Genomic DNA, 23725 nt, shown 5'->3' with positions numbered 1-23725 from the left:
AGCCTATGATGTGTTGAATAGACACATCTAGGGGACTGATGTTGTTGTGACAATATATTACAAAACGTTTCCACTTGGCTGCATAGCATTCTCTAGTGGTTGGAAGTCTAGCTTCTTTTATGACGTTCATGCAGTCAGGAGGAAGGTTAAGGTAACCGAATTCTAGGACCTCAGGAGCCAGATCGCAAGGTCGAGCTGAGTTGGGTCCGGGTGTCTGATGTCTCCATAGTTCTGGGTTAAGAGGCGTGGAGATAGGTATAGTTTTTGGTGTGGTACTACAGAAAGTTCCCGCAGTGTGGTGTACCACGGTTGTGTGGCCCACGTTGGAGCAACTAGGATGAGGGTTAGAGAATATTGCTGTAGTTTGCCCACTACTAGTGGCATGAGTGGGAGAGGCGGAAAAGCGTACGCAAATCTGCCTGACCAGTTCATCCATATTGCATTGCCTTTGGACAGTGGGTGTGGCTATGTGGTGGCGAAGCTTGGGCATTTGGTGTTTTCGTGGATGGCAAAGAGGTCTATCTGAGGTTGTCCCCACATCTGAAAGAACCGTTGAAGAACTTGTGGATGAAGTTTCCACTCATGGATCTGTTGTGTCTGACAGCTCAACAGATCTGCCATGGTGTTCTGTACCCCTGGAACATGTTGGGTTAAGAGGAATATGCTCTGAGGTATAGCCCACCGCCATATGTTCTGTGCTAGCTGAGAGAGTTGCAGGGAGTGTGTTCCGCCCTGTTTTTGTATGTAATACATGGCTGTCATGTTTTCCGTGCGGATTAATACAATCTTGCCCAATATTTGCTTTTGGAATGCTTTCAAGGCTAGGAATATGGCTAGTAACTCCAGGTGGTTGATGTGGAGTAGCTTTTCTTGTGGTGTCCACCTGCCCTGCATGGTGTGTTGCAGGAGGTGAGCTCCCCAGCCGGAGAGCGATGCGTCTGCTGTCAAGACTATTTGAGGAACTGGCTCTAGGAATGCAGTGAGGTGTTTCAGCCAGAGGTCTATCTTGGGGGTGTGATTAGGAGGAGATATGAGAATGAATTCTCTTTTGGCGGTGTTGCGCAGGAGGTGGCCCTCAGTTAGCCAGTTTAGGGTATTCGTCAGGGTAGAGTTGAGTGAGGTGAAGTCTTCAGAGGAGGTGATTTTCATGTAAAGCTGCGTGTCATTCGCATACATATGAAAAGGAAAATGCTACTTACCAGTATGCATCTGTTCTTGGCATGTAGAGTTGCAGAGTTACACACTGTTGCATAGATTGCCATTTAGTTTTGGGCCCGGATGTTTGCACTTGTTTTTGTCCTGAAAAGTTCTTTGGAAGTCACGAGATAGGTGACTCCTCCTTTGGATCACATTGCGCATGGGCATCAGCTCCATCCTCAGATTGTTTTTCGCCATTAGGGAAATGATGGAGCTTTGCAAGAAAAGGAAGGATGTCCATGTAAGCGCCATCTAATTAAGATAACACTGGAATAGATAAAGGTAGCCGGGGAGACGGGTTGGCGTGTGCAACTCTGCAGCTCTACATGCCAAGAACAGATGCATACTGGTAATTAGTATTTTCCGTTCGAGGCATACGAGCTGCAGATTACACAATGTTGCATAGATTATACAGCAGTACCCCCTCTTAGCGGCGACCACCAGTATCTGTTGCAGTAGTTCGAAATAGGGTTAAGAGGAATATGCTCTGAGGTATAGCCCACCGCCATATGTTCTGTGCTAGCTGAGAGAGTTGCAGGGAGTGTGTTCCGCCCTGTTTTTGTATGTAATACATGGCTGTCATGTTGTCCGTGCGAATTAATACAATCTTGCCCAATATTTGCTTTTGGAATGCTTTCAAGGCTAGGAATATGGCTAGTAACTCCAGGTGGTTGATGTGGAGTAGCTTTTCTTGTGGTGTCCACCTGCCCTGCATGGTGTGTTGCAGGAGGTGAGCTCCCCAGCCGGAGAGCGATGCGTCTGCTGTCAAGACTATTTGAGGAACTGGCTCTAGGAATGGTCGCCCTTTGGAAAGGTTTTTGGTGCTCTGAGAGTGATGAGTACGACCGTTAACCAACACTAGATCTGTCAACTGACCTTGAGCCTGGTTCTATTGGCGTGCTAAGCACTCTTGAAAGGGGCGCATTTGTAGTCTTGCATGAGGCACTACAAATATGCAAGAAGCACTATAAATATGCAAGAGGCCATCCTCCCTATGAGCTGCATGCACACTCTAGCTGGAAGGGAGTGTTCAGGTTGAAATTTGGAGTGAAGAGCTTGCATGTTTGCAATTCTGACAGGAGAGGGATAAGCTAGCGCCTTTGAGGTGTCTATTGTGGCACCGAGGTATTGTTGTATGCGAGACGGTTGCAGGTGGGACTTGATGTGGTTTATTGTGAACCCCAAGTCGTGAAGTAGTTGGATAGGTGGCGTGAGTGTGTTGTACACACTGGTTGTATGAGTTTGCTTTTATGAGACAGTCGCCTAGATATGGGAAGACGTGAATGTGCTGGCTTCTTAAGTGCGCTGCCACTACTGCTAGGCACTTGGTGAATACCCTTGATGCTGTCGTGACTCGGAATGGGAGTAGTTTGAATTGATAGTGCTGACCGTCTATTACAAATCTGAGATACTTCCTGTGAGCGGTTAATGGGAATGTGGAAGTAGGCGTCCTTGAGATCTAGAGTAGCAAGGAAGTCGTTTTGTGAAAGAAGAGGAAGGACCTGCTGGAGTGTGACCATGTGGAAATGGTCTGACTGTATGTATATGTTTAGGGGTCTGAGGTCTAGAATAGGCCTTAGAGAACCGTCCTTCTTTGGGATAACAAATTACAGGGAGTAAACTCCTTGTTTTGTTGGTGCAGAGGAACTGGTTCTATTGCACTTTTTTGTAAGAGGGATATAACCTCCTGCTTTAGCAGTAATAGATGCCCTTGTGACATTGAATGCTGTCTGGGTGGTATGTTTGGGGGGTAGATGTTAGTTCGAGACAGTAACCTGATTGAATTATTAGTCGCACCCACCTGTCTGATGTGATGTTGGTTCAGAAAGGAAGGAATTGTTGCAATCTTCCCCCCCACTGGAGTGGAATGGTGAAGGGGAAGTGGAGGAAAGTCATTGGGTAGGGGTTGAGGCAGAGAGGGAGTTGTTAGTTTTGCCTCTGCCTTTGTTATGGTTACCCCTGTAACCCACTCTTTGCTAGCCCCTAATGAAGGTGGATTGGCTAGGGCTTTTGTGAGAAGTGGAGGGGCTATCCGAGGAGTAGCCTCTCGTGGTGCCTCTGTAGGATGAGCGACGAAAGGAGCGTCTGGGAGCTTGTGACTGCAAGGATCCCGTAGATTTAGCTGTGTCTGTATCCTTTTTCATCTTTTCAAGGGATACATCAACATTAGGGCCATATAGATGTTGCTCATTGAATGGTTGATTGAGGACGGAACCCTGGATTTCAGGTTTGAAACCTGAAATACGTAGCCAGGCATGCTTACACAAAAGGATGCTGTGTTAATTGCCCTTAAAGCAGTATCTGCCGCATCTAGGGCAACGGATGGAGGTATTAGTGATAGTTTTACCATCATGTATGAGTTCATTGGCCCTATTTTTATATTTATCTGGAAGATGCTGCATTATGGATTCTAGCTCATCATAATGTGCCCTGTTGTACCTTGCTAACAGCCCTTGAGTATTGGCGATGCGCCATATGTTTGCTGCCTGTGGTGCCGCCCGTTTGCCAGAGGAGTCAAGGAGTTTAGACTCCTTATCTGGTGGGGGCTTCACCTGATGATTGGGAATTGGCCCTTTTCCGTGCATTGGAGACTACAAGGGAGTTTAGTGGTGCGGGCCCCTAATATAAACTGGATCTGTAGAGGCAGCCTTATATTTTTTCTCAATTTGGGGGTTGAGGACTCGAGCCCTGACTGGATCTTTAAATACCTCTGGTGCATGATTAATGACCCGCTTAAGCATGGGTAGAATTGAAGTGGACCTTTTTTGTGTGATGTCAAAAGTGTCCATTAAAAAATCTTCCTCCACTGTGTCTGTGTGTAGGTCAACCCCATGGTATTGGGCAGCCCTATGGACAAGTTGGTTAAAGTCTATAGTGTCCTCGGGGGAGGGGTGGGGAGAGGCCTGGAGGGATATATATCATCCTGAGGAACATAAGGGACGTCTGGGGTGTTATAATCATCCCATGGATAAGGCGAGTGAGGAGGACTAGGGTTCCCTAATGGATCATACGCACCGCCCCCTGGATCTTCAGAATCTATCCACATCATCACGTCCTACTGGAGTAGGGGATGATGTAGGAGAGTGATGTGGAGGAGGATAAGGGATCCTTAATGGAGAGGTTGCAATGTCTCTCTTTTTAGAAGGAGGAGCCAGTGCAGGTGTATCTAGTGGTCACTTCTTGGAGCTAAGAGACAATTGACCAGTCTTAGGATCTTTCACAAGAGTCTTTGGGACGGATCTGGTTGGGATATATATCATCCTGGGGAACATAAGGTACGTCTGGGGTGTTATAATCATCCCATGGGTAAGGCAAGTGAGGAGGACTAGGGTTCCCTAATGGATCATCCGCACCGCCCCCTGTATCTTCAGAATCGCTAACCACATCATCATCATCACATCCTACTGGAGTAGTGGATGATGTAGGAGAGTGATGTGGAGGAGGAGAAGGGATCCTTAATGGAGAGGTTGCAATGTATCTCTTTTTATAAGGAGGAGCCGGTGCAGGTGCATCTAGTGGTCGCTTCTTGGAGCTAAGAGCCAATTGACCAGTCTTAGGATTTTTCACAAGAGTCTTTTGGGTAGGATCTGGTTGAAAAAGTTCCTCTGTATAAGGCGATCCTGCTAGCTCGTTGGTCCCGAATTGTATTTTTGGAGTGGATGGAGACACAAGCTGAACAGTCCCTGGGTTCGTGCTCTGGTGAGATGCAAAGGTTGCACACCTCATGGCGATCAGTGTGGGGAAACTTCGACCCACATTGAGGACACATCTTGATTGGCGTCCTTTCCATTAGCTAGAAGATAAGGCCTAGGTAGGCTTGAAGGCCTTCTTCGACGACCGGAATCAAAGACTTTGAAGTTGTCGAGACTCGCGTCGAGAGGTTCGAGACAATACCGTCGGAAACGGGTGATGGATTGCGGGCCGAACAAAAACTCTGTTCCAAACCAGAGTGCAGGAAACACATCCGAGCCTGATGGCGGAAAAAAAGTAATCTGAAGATGGAGCCAATGCCCATGCGCAATGTGATCCAAAGGAGGAGTCTCCTATCTTGTGACTTCCAAAGAACTTTTGAGGACAAAAACAAGTGCAAACATCCGGGCCCAACACTAGATGGTGATCTATGCAACACTGTGTAATCTGCAGCTCATATGCCTCGAACAGAATGTTCATGGACTTTAGTGCATTTATTAACGGTTCCAAGAAAATATTAAAAAGTATGGAAGAAAGATGCTCTCTGAGGGCATTTGGCATTAAATCCCACACTGTCATCAGTGTGGGTTTAATGTGCTGAGAGGTTTGGTGCCAAACTTCCCAGGATTCAGTAAAGTCATTATGGCGCTGTGGAGTTCGTAATGACGAACTCCCAGACCATATACGCTTTATGGCATTACTGCACTTACAATGTCTAAGAATGGACTTAGACATTGTAGGCGTACAGTGCTCATGCAACTGTACCCTCACCAGTGGTATAATACACCCACCTAGAGAGGTGTCGTACCTATACCTTGGCAGAGGTTTGTAAGCATGGCACACAGGGGTGTATGGTATGTGGACTTCGCTTTTCTCTGCACCAAAACATGCAGCCTGCAATGGCTGTGTTTGTGTGCTAAGGTACAGGGCCTCTAAAGGTTGCACAATATATGTGCTGCAGCCCTTAGAGGCCTTCTCTGGTCACGGGCCCTTGGTACCTATGGTATTTTTTACAAGGAACTTACATGTGGCAAGAGAGGTGCCAATTCGGAGGTTCAAAATTACCGTTTTAGGGAAGAACATAGGCCCTGGGAACCTGGTTGGCAGGAATCCAGGGCACACACAGACAAAGAGCATCAACATCAGGCAAAAAGTGGGGGGCAACCATGCAAAAAGTGGATCATTCCTTCGCAGGCACACCAAAGGCAGGTAGATTTTCAGGGGGTACCTCTAAGATGCACTCTGAGTGCATTTTTTGATAACTCAAACACTGGCATCAGTGTGGGTTTATTAAGACAAGATGTTTGGTACCAAACATCCCTATTTTCAATGAAGCCACCATGTAGCTGAGCAACGCATTCTGACCAGTGTCCAGTACATGGTTTAAGATGGCTTCCCTGGTCACTTGGACTCGCAGCTATAGGACTTACCAGCACAGGGGTATATCTGCTCAGGCAGGTATGTCCTCATATATAATATTAAGCACCCTGCCTTAGGGCTGTCAGGCCTGCTGTTGAGATGACTTAAAAATATCATATGCAGTGGTAGTGGACATAGCACACAGGGATGTGTGACTTGTTTTTTTTTTTTGTTATGATTTTTAATCCTCATTCGCTTCCGACCCCAGACGACTAAACAAGTAGGATGTCATTACCGTTCCTCAATTTCGAGAGACATAGGCACTCGAGATGCTACTGCCCGCCTACTGGTATATTGACATAACCTACAAGATGTCAATAACCTCTCTTTTTGGAAGGAGGGGATGGTCGCATTCTCTTGTGATCTTAACCACTGACTGTAGCTGTTGGCCAGCAGGAGAATAAAACCTGGGAGGCCCAGCACAGTCGGCACAGCCCAATCAGAGAGCTTCCAAAGAGGCATAATCATGGGATCAAAAAGTTAGTTTAAAATGTGATAACTCAACAACTTAAACCCCCAAGTAGGTGCATAGAATCACAAAATAACTATAAGGGAGATCAATTAAGCAAACAGTCCCATAATATTTTCTTTCTACTATTCTGCAATCTGGTCATATCAATCTTGGAGGTCTTATAAAGAAAGGACAGCCAATCTGAATGTGTGGGGGGTGTAGCCTCTACACATCTGCTGCATATTTCTTGTCTAGCCAGCAGGATTGCGTAGAACAAGAACCCCTTAGTGGTACCTGTGACTTCACTGGCTATGCCAAAAATAATCGGGCAAGGGAAATTTGGACTGAGGCTCCCAAAATATCAGCTCAAGTTGCCCCTACTTTCTCCCAAAATTCAGAAATAGCTGGGCAATCTTTAAACATATGCATGTCTGAGGCGTTTGCCAGGTCACACTTCTTGCAGCTGACAGGGGGACCCTTTGCAATTTTAGAAAGTCTAAAAGGAGATAAATAAGCTCTGTGAGACCGAGAACTCCACTGCTGCTTGGCGCTACAAATTTTGAAGAAAGGACCACGGACCAGAATTTCAGTGCCTTCAATCAGTTTATTACCTCAAGGTACATCCGCCATAATAATAGTGATTTCTCCTAAACCATGCTGGTTTATGACTGTGGACAAGGAGTTAAGAGATTCGCCACAGATTTCCCAGTCTTCGCCTGGTATAGAAGCTCCCCACAAGTTCTTCAGCTAGCTTAAAATCATCACCTAGGACTTCCTCTATGGCCCAATAAAACAAGGACACCTCTTTCCTTCCAGCCGGTCTCAATACCAATTGCTCCTTTAGCATGTTTCCTTTACCAATGGATTTTTGGGGATTCTGAAACGAACTCTGCAATTGTAAATATTTAAATCTGGACATACCGCCCTCTACCTTATGGTCAAGTAGTCCCCAAGACAAAAACGAACCATCAGTAGCCAGATCACCCCACACCAAAACCCCTATCTTTCAAACAGTCCGGGATCCAGGAGAGTCCCATAAAGGAGCCAAGCTTGAAAAGTAATTTAAGCCGATACATAGCTTAATTCTGGCCCATGTACGAGCCATGCCCAATAGGACTTTCAGCTGGATTTTCTTGAAGAACTTCTGATCTCCATACTTGAAAAGAAACCCCTCACGTGACAGCCCTACTCCATCTAGCTTGGCCAAAAATATAACCCCCCTCTCTGACAGGTCTGGGGATTTCAGCAACATTCTGGAATGAGTCCGCTGAAATGCCCAGGCGTAGTATTGGAGATCTGGGAGGGTAAGACCCCCTTTCTCCCTCCTGCACCTTAGCTTCTTCCAAGCTATCCTCATAGCTTTATAAGCCCAAACAAATGAATTAATTGCTTGCTGCAACTTGTCAATGGCCTGCTTTTCAAAATGCAAAGGAATGGTGTTAAAAAGAAAAGTAATTTTTAGTAATATAACCATTTTCATCAAATTAATTCTTGCTAAAATGGTCAGTGGGAGATGTGTCGATGATTTCATAAGTGTCTGGCACTCCCTAGAGATGTTTGTCAGATTAGTCTCTGAGATCTTGTCTATATTTTGGACGATCCTAACCACCAGATAACGAATGTCGCTTTTTGTTTGGCATCAACACTTCGGCAGATTCCATGGCAATGTCAGTTTTCTCCTTTTTAATCTCATAACCAGACATCAACCCAAAATGTTTTACTAACCTGATCTCATGGGGAAAGGATGACTTGAGATCAGATGTAAAGATCAAGATATCACCCGCATGTAGGGCTACCTTCCTCTCCCAAACCCCAAACTTGAAAGATGCAATCCCCAGCTCCTTCCTGAGACGCTGTACAAAAGGCTCTATATACATATCAAATAGAAGGTGGAGAGGGGGCAGCCCTGTCTGGGTCCCCTACTAATCTTGAAAGTGTTGGTCAGTTTGTTATTAACTAGGAGTTTTGCCGATGGATCACTATAAATAAGCTGGATAAACTCTACAAAACTTAACACCAAAGTTGAACTTTTTTAACATTGCCAAAAGATAGGTCCAGTTAACCCTATCAAAAGCCTTGGTGGCGTCTAGTGTCATAGCTGCAAGTGGTAATGCAAAGGTGGAAGCAAGATCAATAGCTCCGATGAAATTGTACGTAAGATCGTGTAAATTCCTGCCTTTTAAAAAATCCTTTTGATCTAAATGTAACAATCCACCCGCCACCGCCCCTAACCTATCTGCCAAGATCCTAGTGAAGACTTTGTAGTCAGTGTTTAAGAAGGAGATGGGTCTATATGACCCACAATTCACAGGAGACTTCCCTGTTTTCAAAATCAGTGTTATAGTAGCTTCTACCCACGAGGCCTGAGGTCTAACACCTTCCACTAGTATTTTATTAATTAGTGCTGTCATAGTCTGAATTATTACCTCTCCTAGGCGTCTGTATAATTCAACAGGAAGCCCATCGGGCCCCGCAGCCTTACCACCCTTACATGCTGAAATGGCTTTCCTGACCTCCTGCTGAGTTATATCCGGCTCGAGGTTATCTCGTTGAAAGGAATTTCAGAAGGTGAGCTTAATTCCACTTAGCCAATCTCTAGCACGGCTGCTCTCTACCACATTATCTTCAGTATACAGATCTTGAAAGAACGTGTGGCAAGCTTCTCCGATCTCTTTGTCCGTATCTACCACAGTGTTATTATGTTCAATGTCAATTCGTTTTATGGTATTACGAACCCTGTCAGTCTTGGCTTTCCACGCGAGAGGTTTATTGGCCCCCTCCCCATATTCAAAATGGGCAAGCTTACTGGCTTCCCATTTTTAAGAAATCCTCGTCTGGATAGTGCTTCTCTAAATGGTCTTTCAATGTTCTCAGTCTCCCCAAATGTGCCTGGCGTTTTACAGAGTGGTCTTCCCCGATCAGGCTCAACTCTACTGCCTTCATCGCGCACTCATCGTGGGCTATCTCCTCTCTGTAGCGCCTGTTCTTGTGGCATGTTCTACTGGTAACCAGACCCCTCAGGTAAGCCTTCCAAGCATCCCAGATCACTGAAACCTCGGTCAAACCAATGTTTATGTTAAGGAAGGCCTCTGTCACCTGGGACAGATATTTAACTTCTAATTCATCCAGGAGTATGGAACAATCAAATGTCCACCTCCTTAATTGCTCTTTCTCCTCCAGGATTAAATCCATCCATATTACTGCATGGTCTGATAAGTGGAGAGTCAGGTAGCCTATATCTTTGTTTGGTAGTAAAAGGAGACTCCTATTTGGGAGCCCGACCTTTCCCTCCAAATATCATATAATCCATTCTGGATCATCATCATTTGGAGATATGTCCTGAACTCAGACAAAACATTCACCCTACTACTTGGGGACTTATCCAGTTGGGGATTCAAGACAATTTTAAAATTACCAGCCAAGGTAACTGGTTCTGGACAATAAATTAGACTGAATTACAGTGAACCAATTGCTTCATCACGCAAGTATTGCAATGCTGCTGCTAGTTCCCGCCTGCCTACTTTAATTGAACTCTTTTAGCTCTTTTCTCCTACTTCTGACTTATGAGTCCTGATTTTTGCCTCAACGCTCAATTGCTTGTCACGCAGAAAACTTGCTTCTGCGTTTAAACCTGCCTCTTTGAGGATCTTTGAGGAACTGTCTTGTTTTGTTATGTGCAACATCGCTGAGGCCGCATTGTTTGGTGTGCTGTGAAACTGTACAATTTGCTTTTAAATTTCATTGCTGCGCCATAAAAAACAAAAAAAAACGCCACCTGCTCTCAGCTTTCCTTGTTGACAGCGCAAGCTCCTTCTATGACGCTGCACCCTCAGGGTTGCTAAGTGACGCCCAACTGCATCAACGCGCTGGGAGTCTCCCGGCCTTGCGTCGTGCTACGTGCCTTCATTTTCTGTTTGGCACTACCAGAGCATACTAAAGTCAAAGTGCTCTGAGGTATTCTACTATGCTATGTGCCTCTGCCAACCACGTTTCTCATTCCTTGAGTGCCAATAAAGTTATTTCAAGTGTTGATACTATGCAGCACCAGGGTTTTGCTGATAGTTTCCCTCACCTGGCTCCACTGTCCTGTGCACCCCCGCGGTGTGCTTTAGTTACACTGCCTTCATTCTTCTTGTCTGAGAAACTTAATTTTCAAGGGATCCATCATTTATTTGGAGCGGTCCCTTTGCCTTACTTTTTACATGCCGGAGCGATTGGAGTTAGGTCATTCTTCTTCATTTTTACCTTACAGAGTTTACTAAGAGCGTTCTGAATAGGGTAATCTTTAACTAAGGTACTGTTTTTATCGCTACATGTTCTTCAAGTCCAGCATGTTTCCTTACAGATCACGGTGACTACTTTATTTGTTTTAATTCATTGTGTTGAGACTTAATTCCAATTTTAATATGATGCTTATACCAATTTTATCACGTTTATTTCTTTAACTAATCTTGTGATACATTTCTTTAATGTACTGCCATATTGCCTATTCCATGTTCATTTTCTAATTTTTTTGGCTCCCATTACTAAGGTGTTTTATTATTAAGCATTTTTAAGTTTCTACTTATACCTGCATTGATTTTTTTCTATGTTACCATGCTATGTGTTTACTTATTTACCTGCATTGATTTATTCTTGGATGTACTTTTGATCATATTACTTTATACATGCTACTGTATTAGTAATTTATTTCTTGCTTGGCATGCAGGTTTTCATACATTTTGCTGTCTGTACTTTGTAGTGGAGAATTTTTCCTAGTTCCTCTGATTCTTTACATGATTTTTACTTACAGTGCATTTGTTATATTGTGCACAGGTTTTCATATGTGGTCTAACTTGAGGTGTGACTGAATTTTTATTTGCTGTATAGTTCAGTTCACCCAGATCGCACTTTCTCTGCACTTTCACGCATGGTCTAACTTGAGGTGTGATTGTACTCTTATCTTCGGTGTTGTACAGTTTACCCAGATCGCATTTTTCTTGCATTTACTGTTTGGGGATTCACTTTAATGAGTTTTCACCATTTTACAATGTTCACTACATGTCTTTCTTTGGGATGATGCATTGGGTGTACGCCTCCTGTTTTGCTTTCGTGTGGGTGTTTCCATCTTCTGCTTGATCAATGTTAGGGTGTTGCCGCCCGTTACTTACTTATGATGGCTTTCTGGTAGGGTGTAGTCACTCGTTATTTACTTATTATTGCTTTTTGTTTTGGGTGCTGGTCACCCATTGCTTACTTTTGTTTGTGTCGTTTTCCTTCTTCCTGTTTCTGTGTTCAGTGGTTCCATCCTCCTCGCCAGTCTGGCCAGTTGGTGTAGTTGTGGTGGTTACATTGGTGCACTATTTCTTTGTGTTTTCGTGGTATACTTCTTTCTTGTTCATGTATCTCTTTTTCTCTGGTTGCTTTCCCGTTCTTTTACTATATCCTTACTTTTGAATCTTCGTGCTTCAATGTTTGCTCTGCTAAAGAAGGAGATGTGTGTCTTTTCTAGTTTTTCGATTTCCTTTACTCTATTTTCGTGTTTACTCATTGCATTACTGTTTATATTTTGCATTTTCTTTTCCTTATTGCTTCCTTTTACATCACCTTTCTACTTGCTTATTTTAGCATGTTTTTTTATAACTTATGTGCAATTTGCTATACCTCTCCTGGCAAGTTTCTTCTGTATTAATGTGATGTTACTGCAATCTTAGTTATATTTGCTTTCTCTTTGTTCATTTTATAAAGAGGGAAGGTGTGTTATATCTAAGGTTTCTACCTTACATCTTCCCTGTTACTCTGCCTCTGCTGTTCAGCCATTGAGAGTAGAATGTTAGTGTGAATGTGATGTCATTGGAATGTTTGGTATGCGGTGACTGGGACTGTCAGTTGGATCCTGGGCTGAGCAGCAGAGAGGCTGCTCCTGGTGGGGTTTGATGACATCTTTACTGGAAAACCTATCTAACCATCTAAGAACAATAAACTTATCACCTGTAACCTAACCAAGTCTACTGGAACTCCTTACCTACGATACAACACATGCCTAGAAAGGTTAACACAAAGCTTTTACCATGCTTTTGGAGCATTCTCTGTAGATCATGATTAATAGCTAATGAATTTTTTTCTGATCAAACCTGCCCAAGGTGACCATTTCTCTGTCATAAAGCTGAGAACGATGTTAACAGAGTGTCTTAAAGCCAACAATATTGATAAATTGTTAAACCTAGACAGAAACATTAATAAAAGAATCCTGGCATCTTAAATGGAGGTATCAGCTGCTAACCTATATAGAGTTGGACAATTTATAAATGTACAAAGCCGTACTCAGTTGATAGAAAAAGCTAATAGAAGTGAAGATAGGTTTCTAATCTGACTTAATAAGGAAACATCATTTGGTAGAGCAAGTAGACCAGGGAATAAACCCATACTTTCTCAAGCCAACTACTACAATCTACATTTATGAAAGATCCAGCCTCAGAGAGTGATGCAGTAAGTTTGTCCCGTTTCCCCTTTTAATTGTGATCATGGCATCTCTTCTGAAACACTCATGCAAACGATGAGATACAACAAAATCAATTTTCGGATGAAGACGTATAAATTGAACATGTTTGTGGATGATGTTATACTAACTATTACACATCTAAAGAATTTGTTACCTTTCCTAACAAAGGAACGAGAAATATATGAAAAGGGTCTGGCTATCTCTGTATAAATCAGGTTTCCTTACCAATATAAACTGAAAACTCCTTCACAAGTTAAAATTGATCAACCTTTTCAAATGGGCGAAAAAAAGAAACAGGTTACTTACGTTTAACTATAGCTCTGCAGATTTTAACTCTTTTAGATTCTCATACCATGCATTATTCTGATCTCTAGTGGTTTGGCCCGCATTTTGCATGAGGTATATAAATAGGCAGAGCCATGATCACTCATTATGACGTTGATTGTAGGCCCACTATGCTTTAATATGCGACTTCTATTTGAGAATTTGTAGTTTGAACTTGCTCCTCTTCTTTATCATGGAGGTGAGAGGGTCACTTGTGAATCCAGAAAAGCATCATGCTGCAAAACTGCTATTATATGTAGGTAAACCATTTCTTTTACAGCATGAACCTCTTCTAGATTTACATGCCGTACATAGATTATGTATCAGTATTTTCTATGTGGTGTGGAGAATGGTTTGAAGAGTAAGTAGTTTAAACAAGTGTTTTAATACTGTCTAATCTACTTTGATTTACCTCTGTAACGGTACGTGGAATATGTTTTGAGGCCCACTTGGCTGATACATATATGTAATTTAGTAAAACTTTAGCCATAAACACCACGGTGACTCTTTTTTTCGAGTTGAATGAGCTTTGGCTTACAAGATAATCTTTTGGTTGATAAAGTACAGCACATTTCAGTGCACTGTATAATCCTGCACACTATAGCTCCATTTGTTGCCTCTAAGTAAAATATTACTGCTCTTCCTACATTTACTGTGCCTAGAGGCCTTTCAGTTGAACTAGAAGGACTTTGGAAAAAGGCTGATAATTGAATTGTTTGATTATAGTGAAACTGGGAAAATTGTGGATTTGCTCTCATTCCCACTTTGTCTTTGTGTATGATTCAATATGGTTCTTGTTTTCGTAAGGCATGTAACCTCCTAGCCCTTCTTGATGAAGTGATTGAAACCAGTCTCTGTTGAGTTTAGGTACAATTTTAAACATGTTTTTGCTACAGCCTTTCACTCTTCAGTAACTGCCTTTGCACTCTTTTTGTATTTTTTCCGTAATGAGTCCTCTATTTATTCACTCTGTTAATGTGCATATCTGCTGAGGGGGGATTGCATTTGCTTTGAGTCATTACATGGCTGCTGCTCTCTCAATTTTCTTCCCTATCGCCTCCATCCTCTTGCTGTTCTGATCTGGGGTGTTCTCGATGCAGAGATATAATTATACATCCTTCTCGCAGTGCTATTAATGTAAGCTGACTTTTACGTAGTATAGGGCTCTAACAGCAAACAAAAATCTTCTAGCACCTCCTGAAATTGTACTCTGACGTTTGTGGAGCCCTTTTAACAACTCCATGACACATCGTCAAGTCACCTAGTGGGGATGCTCTTGACAGGTAGAGTTCTATCTCTTCCTGAGGTAAATCTGTTGACACAACTTGCCACGTTAGATCCTAGTCTTCCTGCATGTGAGGATTATCTTCCTCTACATTACTTGTCAACTGAAATCCCTTGTCTTCAATAAAGCTGACATATTCTCCTCTAAAACTTCTTTTATGGTTGGCGGAAATGGTCTGCATGTCTCTTTTTAATCTAATGCCTCCTGGCTCGTCTCTAGCTCTTTGTGGTTTTGCAGTGAATAACCGACTGCTGTTTCTTTTGCATTAATTTGAACAGTTTTGAAATCTTTTCTTTTGGAGTCTTCCACTCTAACTGGTTTTACATCATGTTTGAAGTTAATTCTTTGTGTCTCAGTGGTCTGAATGTCTTTTTATTTTTTTGCTATGAAAAGGGGACACTATGGTTGTGTGTAAAAAAATTCCAGAAAGTGGGCTGGAACCTTACATATTTTGTGTCTCGATATCCAACAACATAGTTGCAACCGTGTTCCCCCTTGAGGACTCTCTGCTGCCTCTACATCCTCATATTCTGACAAGTCCATTTCAGCCATAGACAGTTCATTTTATTCCAGACAAAATCTCGCTTCTTTCAGGATTTTAATTTTAGCTTCTCCCTACTCTCAAGTCTTTGGTTTAAAAGATAAGCACGCATCATAATGATGCAAACACTGATAGCACAATAGGCAAAGCATATACATTGGATGCTTGTTTTTCAAGGCAGATTTTAGACAATTGGCGCCAAATCTGAACAGGTTATTTTTCATAATTATTCTCGATTTGGTGTGTAAGAGGCGCACATGTAACAAATTCCCCCAACAATCATGCTCCCACTTGGTCGGAGAGTGCAGGAAAACATGGCTTATCAAAGTCGCTATCAAACCTAGGTGTTGCACATCCATGTCAGATTTTTTTTTTGTGTGTCCAATTTCCGGCCTCTAAAATTACACTATCAATACATTATATATTATTCACCGTTTATTTTTCAAAATTACATTTCACCTGACAAAGTGAAGGTAACGTTTTATTTCATGGTTTTACTGAATGGAGGTGTCAACATAATCGTACTCTTATGATTAAGATATCAGGTTGAAGTCTGTGGATTAAAGACCTCACATCCTAATACTATGGCTTGCTACTGAAAATATCTCTTGGAAGCATAAATTAAGACTCTCAAAAACACTTAGGGTCAGGAGGGCAGGATATATTCCCAATACACTGCTATAAAGCCTTGAAATGCTACAATATACATTAATGGAACCAAAGGATCTCCAGGCATAAACGGACCAAGTCTTTAGACCTAAACCATTACAGGACGTACGTTAGCTACACAAATCGAACTGATTCAGTTTAAAAGGCTACAGATACAGCAAATATTTCCTGTTTAATACCCTACAATGTCAGACCCAAAATATATAGTATATACACAACTCAAAAAAGAAAACGTTCTAGTGACATAACTGACCAACCAAAACTGCTGCATACGAACAAAGTCATCCTTAACGTGATAAAAAAGCACCTCTTATAAAATTTGACTGTTCAATCTGGTAGATTCAGCGTCAAAACGCCAACTTAAAACACTTCATTAAATATCAAAAGCTTGTTCTTTAAGGACAAGATAAGCACTTATCACACACACTACAGGGGTGTGGAATTCCAACCCTGACACTTGGGTCAAGAGCAAGTTTTCATGTTTACTTTGATCACTGTGCAAGAAGGTCCTACAATTTGCAGCAAAAACCCTTTGGTTTCCAGTTTACATACATATATAAAAGAGAATTGTCTGCCACTAAGGCAAGGTTTGTACACATATGTTTAAAGAGTACACATGATTCATTAATGCAAAAAGCCTTTACTATTAGAATAACTTGAGGACATTTCGAATGCTTCCTGACTATATGCAAATACCTGCAGAAGTATGAAATAAAGTTTAGTGGCAGACTACTTTCAAAATAAATGTACCTAAAAAATGTACATCTGTGCAATGTTAAATATCATTTCTCTGAGGCATTATTTATTCAAATGTGGTTGATTCATGTCAATATTTGAAAAAATATTGATAATGAATAATTGGTGTTCAACCACTATAGGCAACATAGAAATAAATTGGGGGCTAGATTCCTGAAGAAAGTCAGAAAAGTGCACTGGCTGGATGGAATATGTCCTTACATTAGTGCAGATTTACAACTTTCAGGATTTCACAAAATTTGACAGAAGTAAACAGTGATAGCATAATCACGGGGCCTGTGCCATAACGGAAGCCAACTTCAATTTGTTAACCAAGAATCCCCTTGACAGAACCTTCTCAAACCCACTTGTCAAATGTCTGAGCTGACGTTGGACGAAAAAATGGAACTTTCTCTACCAAACAGAGTTAAAACACTGGCACAAATTGAATTAAAATGTTTGTATAGCAAAGATCTACTCAGATGAAGATGGTCATCTTTGCTGAAGTCAAGAAGCCCAGCCTTTTACCTGGTAGAAAGACTGGATGCAGATGAGGAGGCTGACTGGTGAAGCCGTGTTGCCTCAGCTGCAGCATCCATGTCGACATCACTCCGAGATCTGGGAACGTTGTCAGACTTCCGAGACTTCTTCATCTCATCTCTGCCTTTGAGGCTCTCTGATCGACCAAGCTTCACCTCTGACCTGTAACCAAATATAAAATGCTGTTCTAATCAATTCATAAATAAAGTCTCCATCACTGCAAAACAAAATACTTTAACAAGAAAGTTTCTATTTGCTGCTATGTTCTTTAGATGTCATACCTCTTACAATGCCTCATATAAATAGCTAGATTACATGTTTTTGCGTTACACTTACCAAGCCCACCTAGAGTGCAAATAATATAATTCAAACTTAAAATCCGATGTACCATAATGAGCCTACAATCACTTAATTTCCAAACATTTTACTCCTCAGCTCCATTACCATGCCTTTGCTGTAGTCAAATAGTTACACATCATCAGCACGTCTAAATATGTATTTTGTTTAACCTAATGCCTCTCAAGAAAAAGAACTGCATCTTCCTAGCTATTACAACTCTCATACCTCAAACATTTATGCAATGCACTGCTATCCTGCCCTGAAAAAATCATGCTTTTAAGGCTTCGTCCATCCTCAACTCTAGCAATGAGTCAAGACCAGAATTATGTCTCTATTTATCCCTCGTTCTTCTGCAAAACCTAGCAAACATACAGAGTATAAATTGTTGGCTGCTTTCTTAAGGACTATAAAACGTCATATGAAATGAACTAAATGTAAACATTTTAACTAATTTGGCTTAATCAAGACAGAAACATTCATTTTCATTGTCCTTGGTTAAAAGAACCATCCTTAAAATATCTAAAACTAAAACAGAGGCAGGGTACTCATACTTTCAACAAAAATAATATGAGCATAAACTACTTTGAGAAAAGATTTACCTCTTTCGAGAAAAGATTCAGTAATTACACACAGTGCACCAGCATGCCCTTTTAGGAGTCTTTCCGTTTAGAGAGCTTCAAAATAGCTATCATTTTGTCAGATAATTTTGCTGGGGTTGTGCACTATTCCTTGGTTTTCTTACCTCTTGTATAAATTCATCTCCATCTTCCTCCTCTTATCCATGATTCTCAGCTCTCACTCCTATCCCTATCTATTCATTGTTTTTCGCACATTCGTGCCATTATTATGAATTAATGTAGCCGCTGGCCCTTAATTCTAATGCACTAATCAGCAGTCCCGAGCAGTAAACAGGCCTCTGATCTGCAGCTCCCATTCTGCACCAGCTGAACCAAAATAGATTTTTTCCTCTCCTGTCTATTTTTTTTATAGCACATGCTATAAAAATCAATAAGACATTAAAAGGGACTGAAGAGTCGCCATCACACAAATGAAAGGCACAGTCTGCTGCTACTGGAAACGCGTAGTCTGGAAACCAATGTAGTCATTGCGTACAGAGAAAAGGCTTCTCACTTCAGGAGCCCTCTTAAATGCACCCTAATGTGTAAGCTTCGGAAATGCTCATACAGACAGAATTGGTGCACCACCGACAGTAACCAGAGAAGTGATGGGAACAAAGCAAGCACCCATAAGAGATGCAACTTGCCATCTATTATTAGAGACATTGTGCTGGCAACTTCTCTCGTCACATAAACAGCTACCTGTACACAAAAGCAAGAGTATGTAATGTAATTCTGCAGCATGAAATCTACTTCAATACTAAATACATCAAGCTAATCCTGTTATGAAAAGAAACAATTATGTAATATGATACTGTTCTCTGCTGCAGGTTCATATGAAGTATTCTTTAACCAACTCCTCCTGTCCATAATGTAACTATTCACATGTGAACTTAAAGAGAAATTGTTCATGGAAACATCTTCTAGCACAAAAAATGGGCAAGTAAAACACATTACCTTGGTTTCTTATGCGTGCAATATAATACAAAAAATCTAAAGTTGTAGGACACACATTCAGGCAGCACATTCTCAAATACTGAATGCAATAATGTAACTTTACCTTCAAACACCGTGTAGTTAAAGAATGCTTAAGGCCTATGCAAGCGCTTGTTAACCAAACATCTTGAAAAGAAGGAGCCCTTTCCTATCCAAACTACTCCTGTTATAAATTACGCTTCTAAACTCTTCTGTATGTGCTACGATCCAAACTACACCAGTGCTTCATCATGCCTCTGTTATTCATGATTTTCCTTGTTGGCTGTTTTATTGAGCAGCTCACCAGTTTCACCTTGGAAGGGCCCCAGAAAAGAGTACAAGAAAAAAAATCAAATGCATATTCTTGGAGAAGGAAGACTATACAGGATTATGTTACTTACCCTGTAAGTATTTGTTCGTGGCATGTAATGCTTTAGATTCACATGCTCTGCATACTTCAACAATGTAGTGTTGGGTCTGGATATGTACAAGTTGTTTTTCTTTCGAAGAAGTCTTTCAAGTCACAAGACAAGTGACTCCTCTTGGTGGTAATCCGCATGGGCATGGACTCCATTGTAAGTTTGTTTTCCCACAGGCGGGTGAGAATGGAGTGAGAGTAAGCATCAGTAAAGAGATGTTCATGCAACTGGAATAGTGTAAAGAAACTGAAAAGGTGACCGGTATACGGGGAGGATAAGGGTGCATGTCAATCTACAGCACTACATGTCACAAACAGATGCTTACAGGGTAAGTAACATAATCTGTTCGAGGCATGAGTGGTAGTAGTTAGATAGGCTCTGCATAGACTGTAAAGAAGTCCCTCTTCGAACGCGGTGGCGAACAGGAGGGTGTTGCAGTTCTTTGAAAGAGAGTATGCAGCACTGCCTCCCCTATTTTGGCTTGTTGGGATGCCAAGACAACCCCACAATAATGTTTAGTGAAAGTGTGTGGTACAGACCATGTAGCTGCCCTACAAATGTCAGCTATTGGAATATTACCCAGAAAAGCCATTGAAGCACCTATTTTATGTGTAGATTGTGCTCAAGGGGGTGTAGGAAAAGCTCTTTTAGCTTTGGCATAGCATACTTGAATACATTAAGTTAACCATCTAGAAATGCTTACCTTAGATATGGGATTTCCTATGTGAGAGGGTGAAAACGCTACAAATAATGGTTTAGTTTTTCAAAACACTTTAGTTCTGTCAATATAGTACATTAGAGCTCTTTTGACATCTAATGTGTGAATTGCCCTCTCTGCAACTGATTCTGGTTGTGCGAAGAAAACAGGTAACTCAACTGATTGATTGAGGTGGAGAGATTAAATCACTTTTGGAAGAAATTTAAGGTGGGTTCTAAGAACCACCCTATCCTTGTGTATTTGAAAGAAAGGTTCTTCTAATATTAAACCCTGTAGCTCACTGAAACTTCTAATTGAGGTAATGGCTATTAACCACATGGCTGCTAGGCGTTTTCCCGTCCTGCGCTGAAAAAAGTAAAACACCATACATCATGACGAGCTGGCCTTGTCATCCGCGCACGGCAGGTAAGCGCCATGACGAGCCCAGCTCGTCATTAGCTTCGAAGGGGTTAAGAATGCAACTTAGATAAAAATTGGAGAGGATATTTATGTAATGGTTCAAATGGTGGACCAATAAGTCTGGTAAATACAATATTAAGATTCCATGCAGGTGAAGGTGGAACTCTAGGTGGAATTATTCTTTTAAGGCCTTCCATGAACTCGTTAATAACTAGTACTTTGCAGAAAGACAGAAGTTGTATATTCTGCACATAGGAAGACAAATCATTTCCGCTTAGCTACATAACAAGCTCTGGCCGTGGGCTTCCGAGCTTCTTTAAGAATAGTCATCCATTCAGGTGGGAGGTTAAGACACCAAATTCTATGATTTCAGGAGCCAAATCGCAAGGTTGAGCTCCTTTGGATTTGGGTGTCTGACTACTCCATGGTTCTGAGTGAGAAGGTCCAGGTTGAGAGGAAGATTCTCGTGAGGAAGTACTGAGAATGCGGGCATTATAGTGAACCAAGGTTGATGAGCCCAAGTGGGAGTTACTAGAATAAGGTTGAGAGACGTTTGCTTGAGTCCGGAACCACAAACAGAAGAAGTGGGAGAGGCGGAAAAGCATAGTCAAACATCCGTGACCAGTTCATCCAAAGAGCAGTGCCTTGGGATAGTAGGTGTGGGAACCTCGAGGCAAAGTTTGGGCATTTTGCATTGTTTACTGTTGTGGGAACCCTCACTTTTGGAAATAGGGGAGTGGAACTTGACGTTGGTGTTCCCATTCGTGGACTTGCATCCTGCTGAGGAGGTCAGCAAAGTGGTTGTCCATCCCTGGGATGTGTTCGGCTAGCAGATGGATGTTGTGACATACTGCCCAATGCCAAATTGTCTGACATAGGCATGATAGTTGTAGAGTGTGTCCTCCTTGTAGTTGTATATAGTATGTTGTTTTCATGTTGTTCGTCCAAATCAACAACTTTGCCTATTAGGTAAACTGTGAAAATAGACGTCCTTAATGTCTAGTACTAACAAAGTTGCCTTGTTGAAGCACTGGGATCACGTACTGGAGAGTATAGCGAGTTTTGCAGTATGCCTCCAATAGGTGTTAAATGGTACTTCTTTAAAGGTCTCATCAGTGATGCAGCCTGCCTTTCAAAATACGGAAATATTGCCTGGATCTAGGAGTATTAGCTAAAGTTACAAAAAGGAAATCATCCTCCACAGGATCTTTGTGAAATGGAACCTGCTGTTATGTTGCTGCTCTAGCAATTGGGTCCTGATATGAGGAAGTATCAGGGGGTGAAGGTTTAGCTGGATAGAGATTTGGGTCAGTGTCACCTGGGGTGACAATTTCGCGATTATCACAGGGATCTGACTATGGATGAGAGTCATCTCCTTCCCGCATAATCATCAGTGGGAGACTGTGGAGGCCCTTGTGGTGTAATATCCCCTGTTTCACCATGATAATGAGGTGGTGAAGTTGGTGGTGGAGAAGAGGGTGGAGTAAGTGGTTGAGGTGGTGGAGATGAAAAGAGGAGGATGCAGCGGGCTTGTTGCAATGTCCTCTTTCTTCTTTTTAATTGGCACTAGCACATCTATGGGTTCTTCAAATGAAAGTTGGTGTTTAGATGGCTTGGGTACAGGTTGAGCTAAAATAATCCCAGTTTGTGGATTTATATGCAGTTTTTTCTGTTTCGGATTGACCCTTTACTGCATAAATTGACAGATTGGTTCAGGTGGCAACATTGAAGCTGATGCTGATGGTTTTGGTTCTGAAATGGATTTCTTTTTGGAAACAGAAGCTGTCGGAGCCGAAGCAATGCCCCATGGGATGCTCGGAACCGAAGAGAAAGATGGTCGGCTAGGTGCAGAGTCTTGTCGACTCAGTGGTGATTGGGTGCCTTTCGGCTTAGTTTTCGGTGCCAAACCTGAGAGTGGAGCATCTGAAGCAGTCAGTCTGTGCCTATCATGGGATAATGGAAGTGGTGGCCCGGGAGCCGTATGGTCGGTGGAGACAGAATGTTTTTTGCAGATGGTACAGGGTTATGTGTACTCAAGGTACATTATCCGGAAAGAAAGTCTTGGATTTGTAGTTCAGCTTCAGGATCAGAGTCAGAGTCAGAGCCAGAACTGGATTCTGAGTCATGAATGAGAAGGCTTTTTCCTCCTCTACTGAAGCCTCCGGAAGTTCAACATCTTGCTGTCCAAGGATGTCCGCAGTTTCCTCTATCGCTCTGAATTGCATCTCTTGCCACCGAACCAGATCGTCCCGCAAAGTCTTCTTCAATCGGAAGGATCAACAAGTTTTACAGTCTGCCTCCCGATGATCTGGGGACAGACATAAGTTGCAAACCAGATAGATGTCTGTCTGGGGTACTTTGCATGGCAACTGGGACAGAATCAAAAAAGAGTATATTACATTAGTAGCTCATTCCCGGTGACAACCAAATAGGAATGTAGGCCCAAACAGGGCTAGGCCCAAACGCAGCAAGTGGAGCAAGGAGAACCGACGAGCGAAGGTTTTCTATTTTCAATATGAGAGTATGAAAAACACGTCCGAAAACAATACTGACAAGGGTTGAATTTGGATAGCGAACCGAAGTGAGCCGGGGATGGTCTCGACACAGAGCGCCACACAACACGTTCAAACCAGGCGACAGAAAGAAAAACAATCTAACAATGGATTTGATGCCCATGCGCATTACCAGCAAGACCAAGAGTCACGCGTCTCATGAACCAAAAGACTTCTTCGAAGAAAAACAACGTGTACACATTCGGACACCCACCGCTAGATGGAGGAAGTATGCAGACTGAGAGCATGTGTATCTACTGTCACATAAGCCCGAACAGATATATTTTATTTAATTGGCAAAATTGAATATTTAGTTATGTTCTACACTGCTTTGATCTTTTTGAAAACCCAAGAGTTCCTAGAACAACTTTTGA

At 42.1% G+C, this 23725-nt stretch overlaps 1 protein-coding gene across 2 annotated transcripts in view; it reads right to left on the bottom strand.

The window, feature by feature from the left end:
• The window catches only part of ARHGEF11 (Rho guanine nucleotide exchange factor 11), a 1046032-nt gene that overhangs the window by 365534 nt on the left and 656773 nt on the right, over positions 1-23725 (bottom strand). For both annotated transcript variants that reach the window (XM_086945337.1, XM_086945338.1), the window contains exon 23: positions 17321-17494. In XM_086945337.1, coding sequence (XP_086801463.1) covers positions 17321-17494 — 174 coding nt within the window. The remainder of the gene's footprint in view (positions 1-17320; positions 17495-23725) is intronic.

Source organism: Lissotriton vulgaris, chromosome 12, assembly GCF_964263255.1.
Source record: "Lissotriton vulgaris chromosome 12, aLisVul1.2, whole genome shotgun sequence".
NCBI lineage: Eukaryota > Metazoa > Chordata > Amphibia > Caudata > Salamandridae > Lissotriton > Lissotriton vulgaris.
This window is presented reverse-complemented; position numbering and strand designations above follow the sequence as displayed.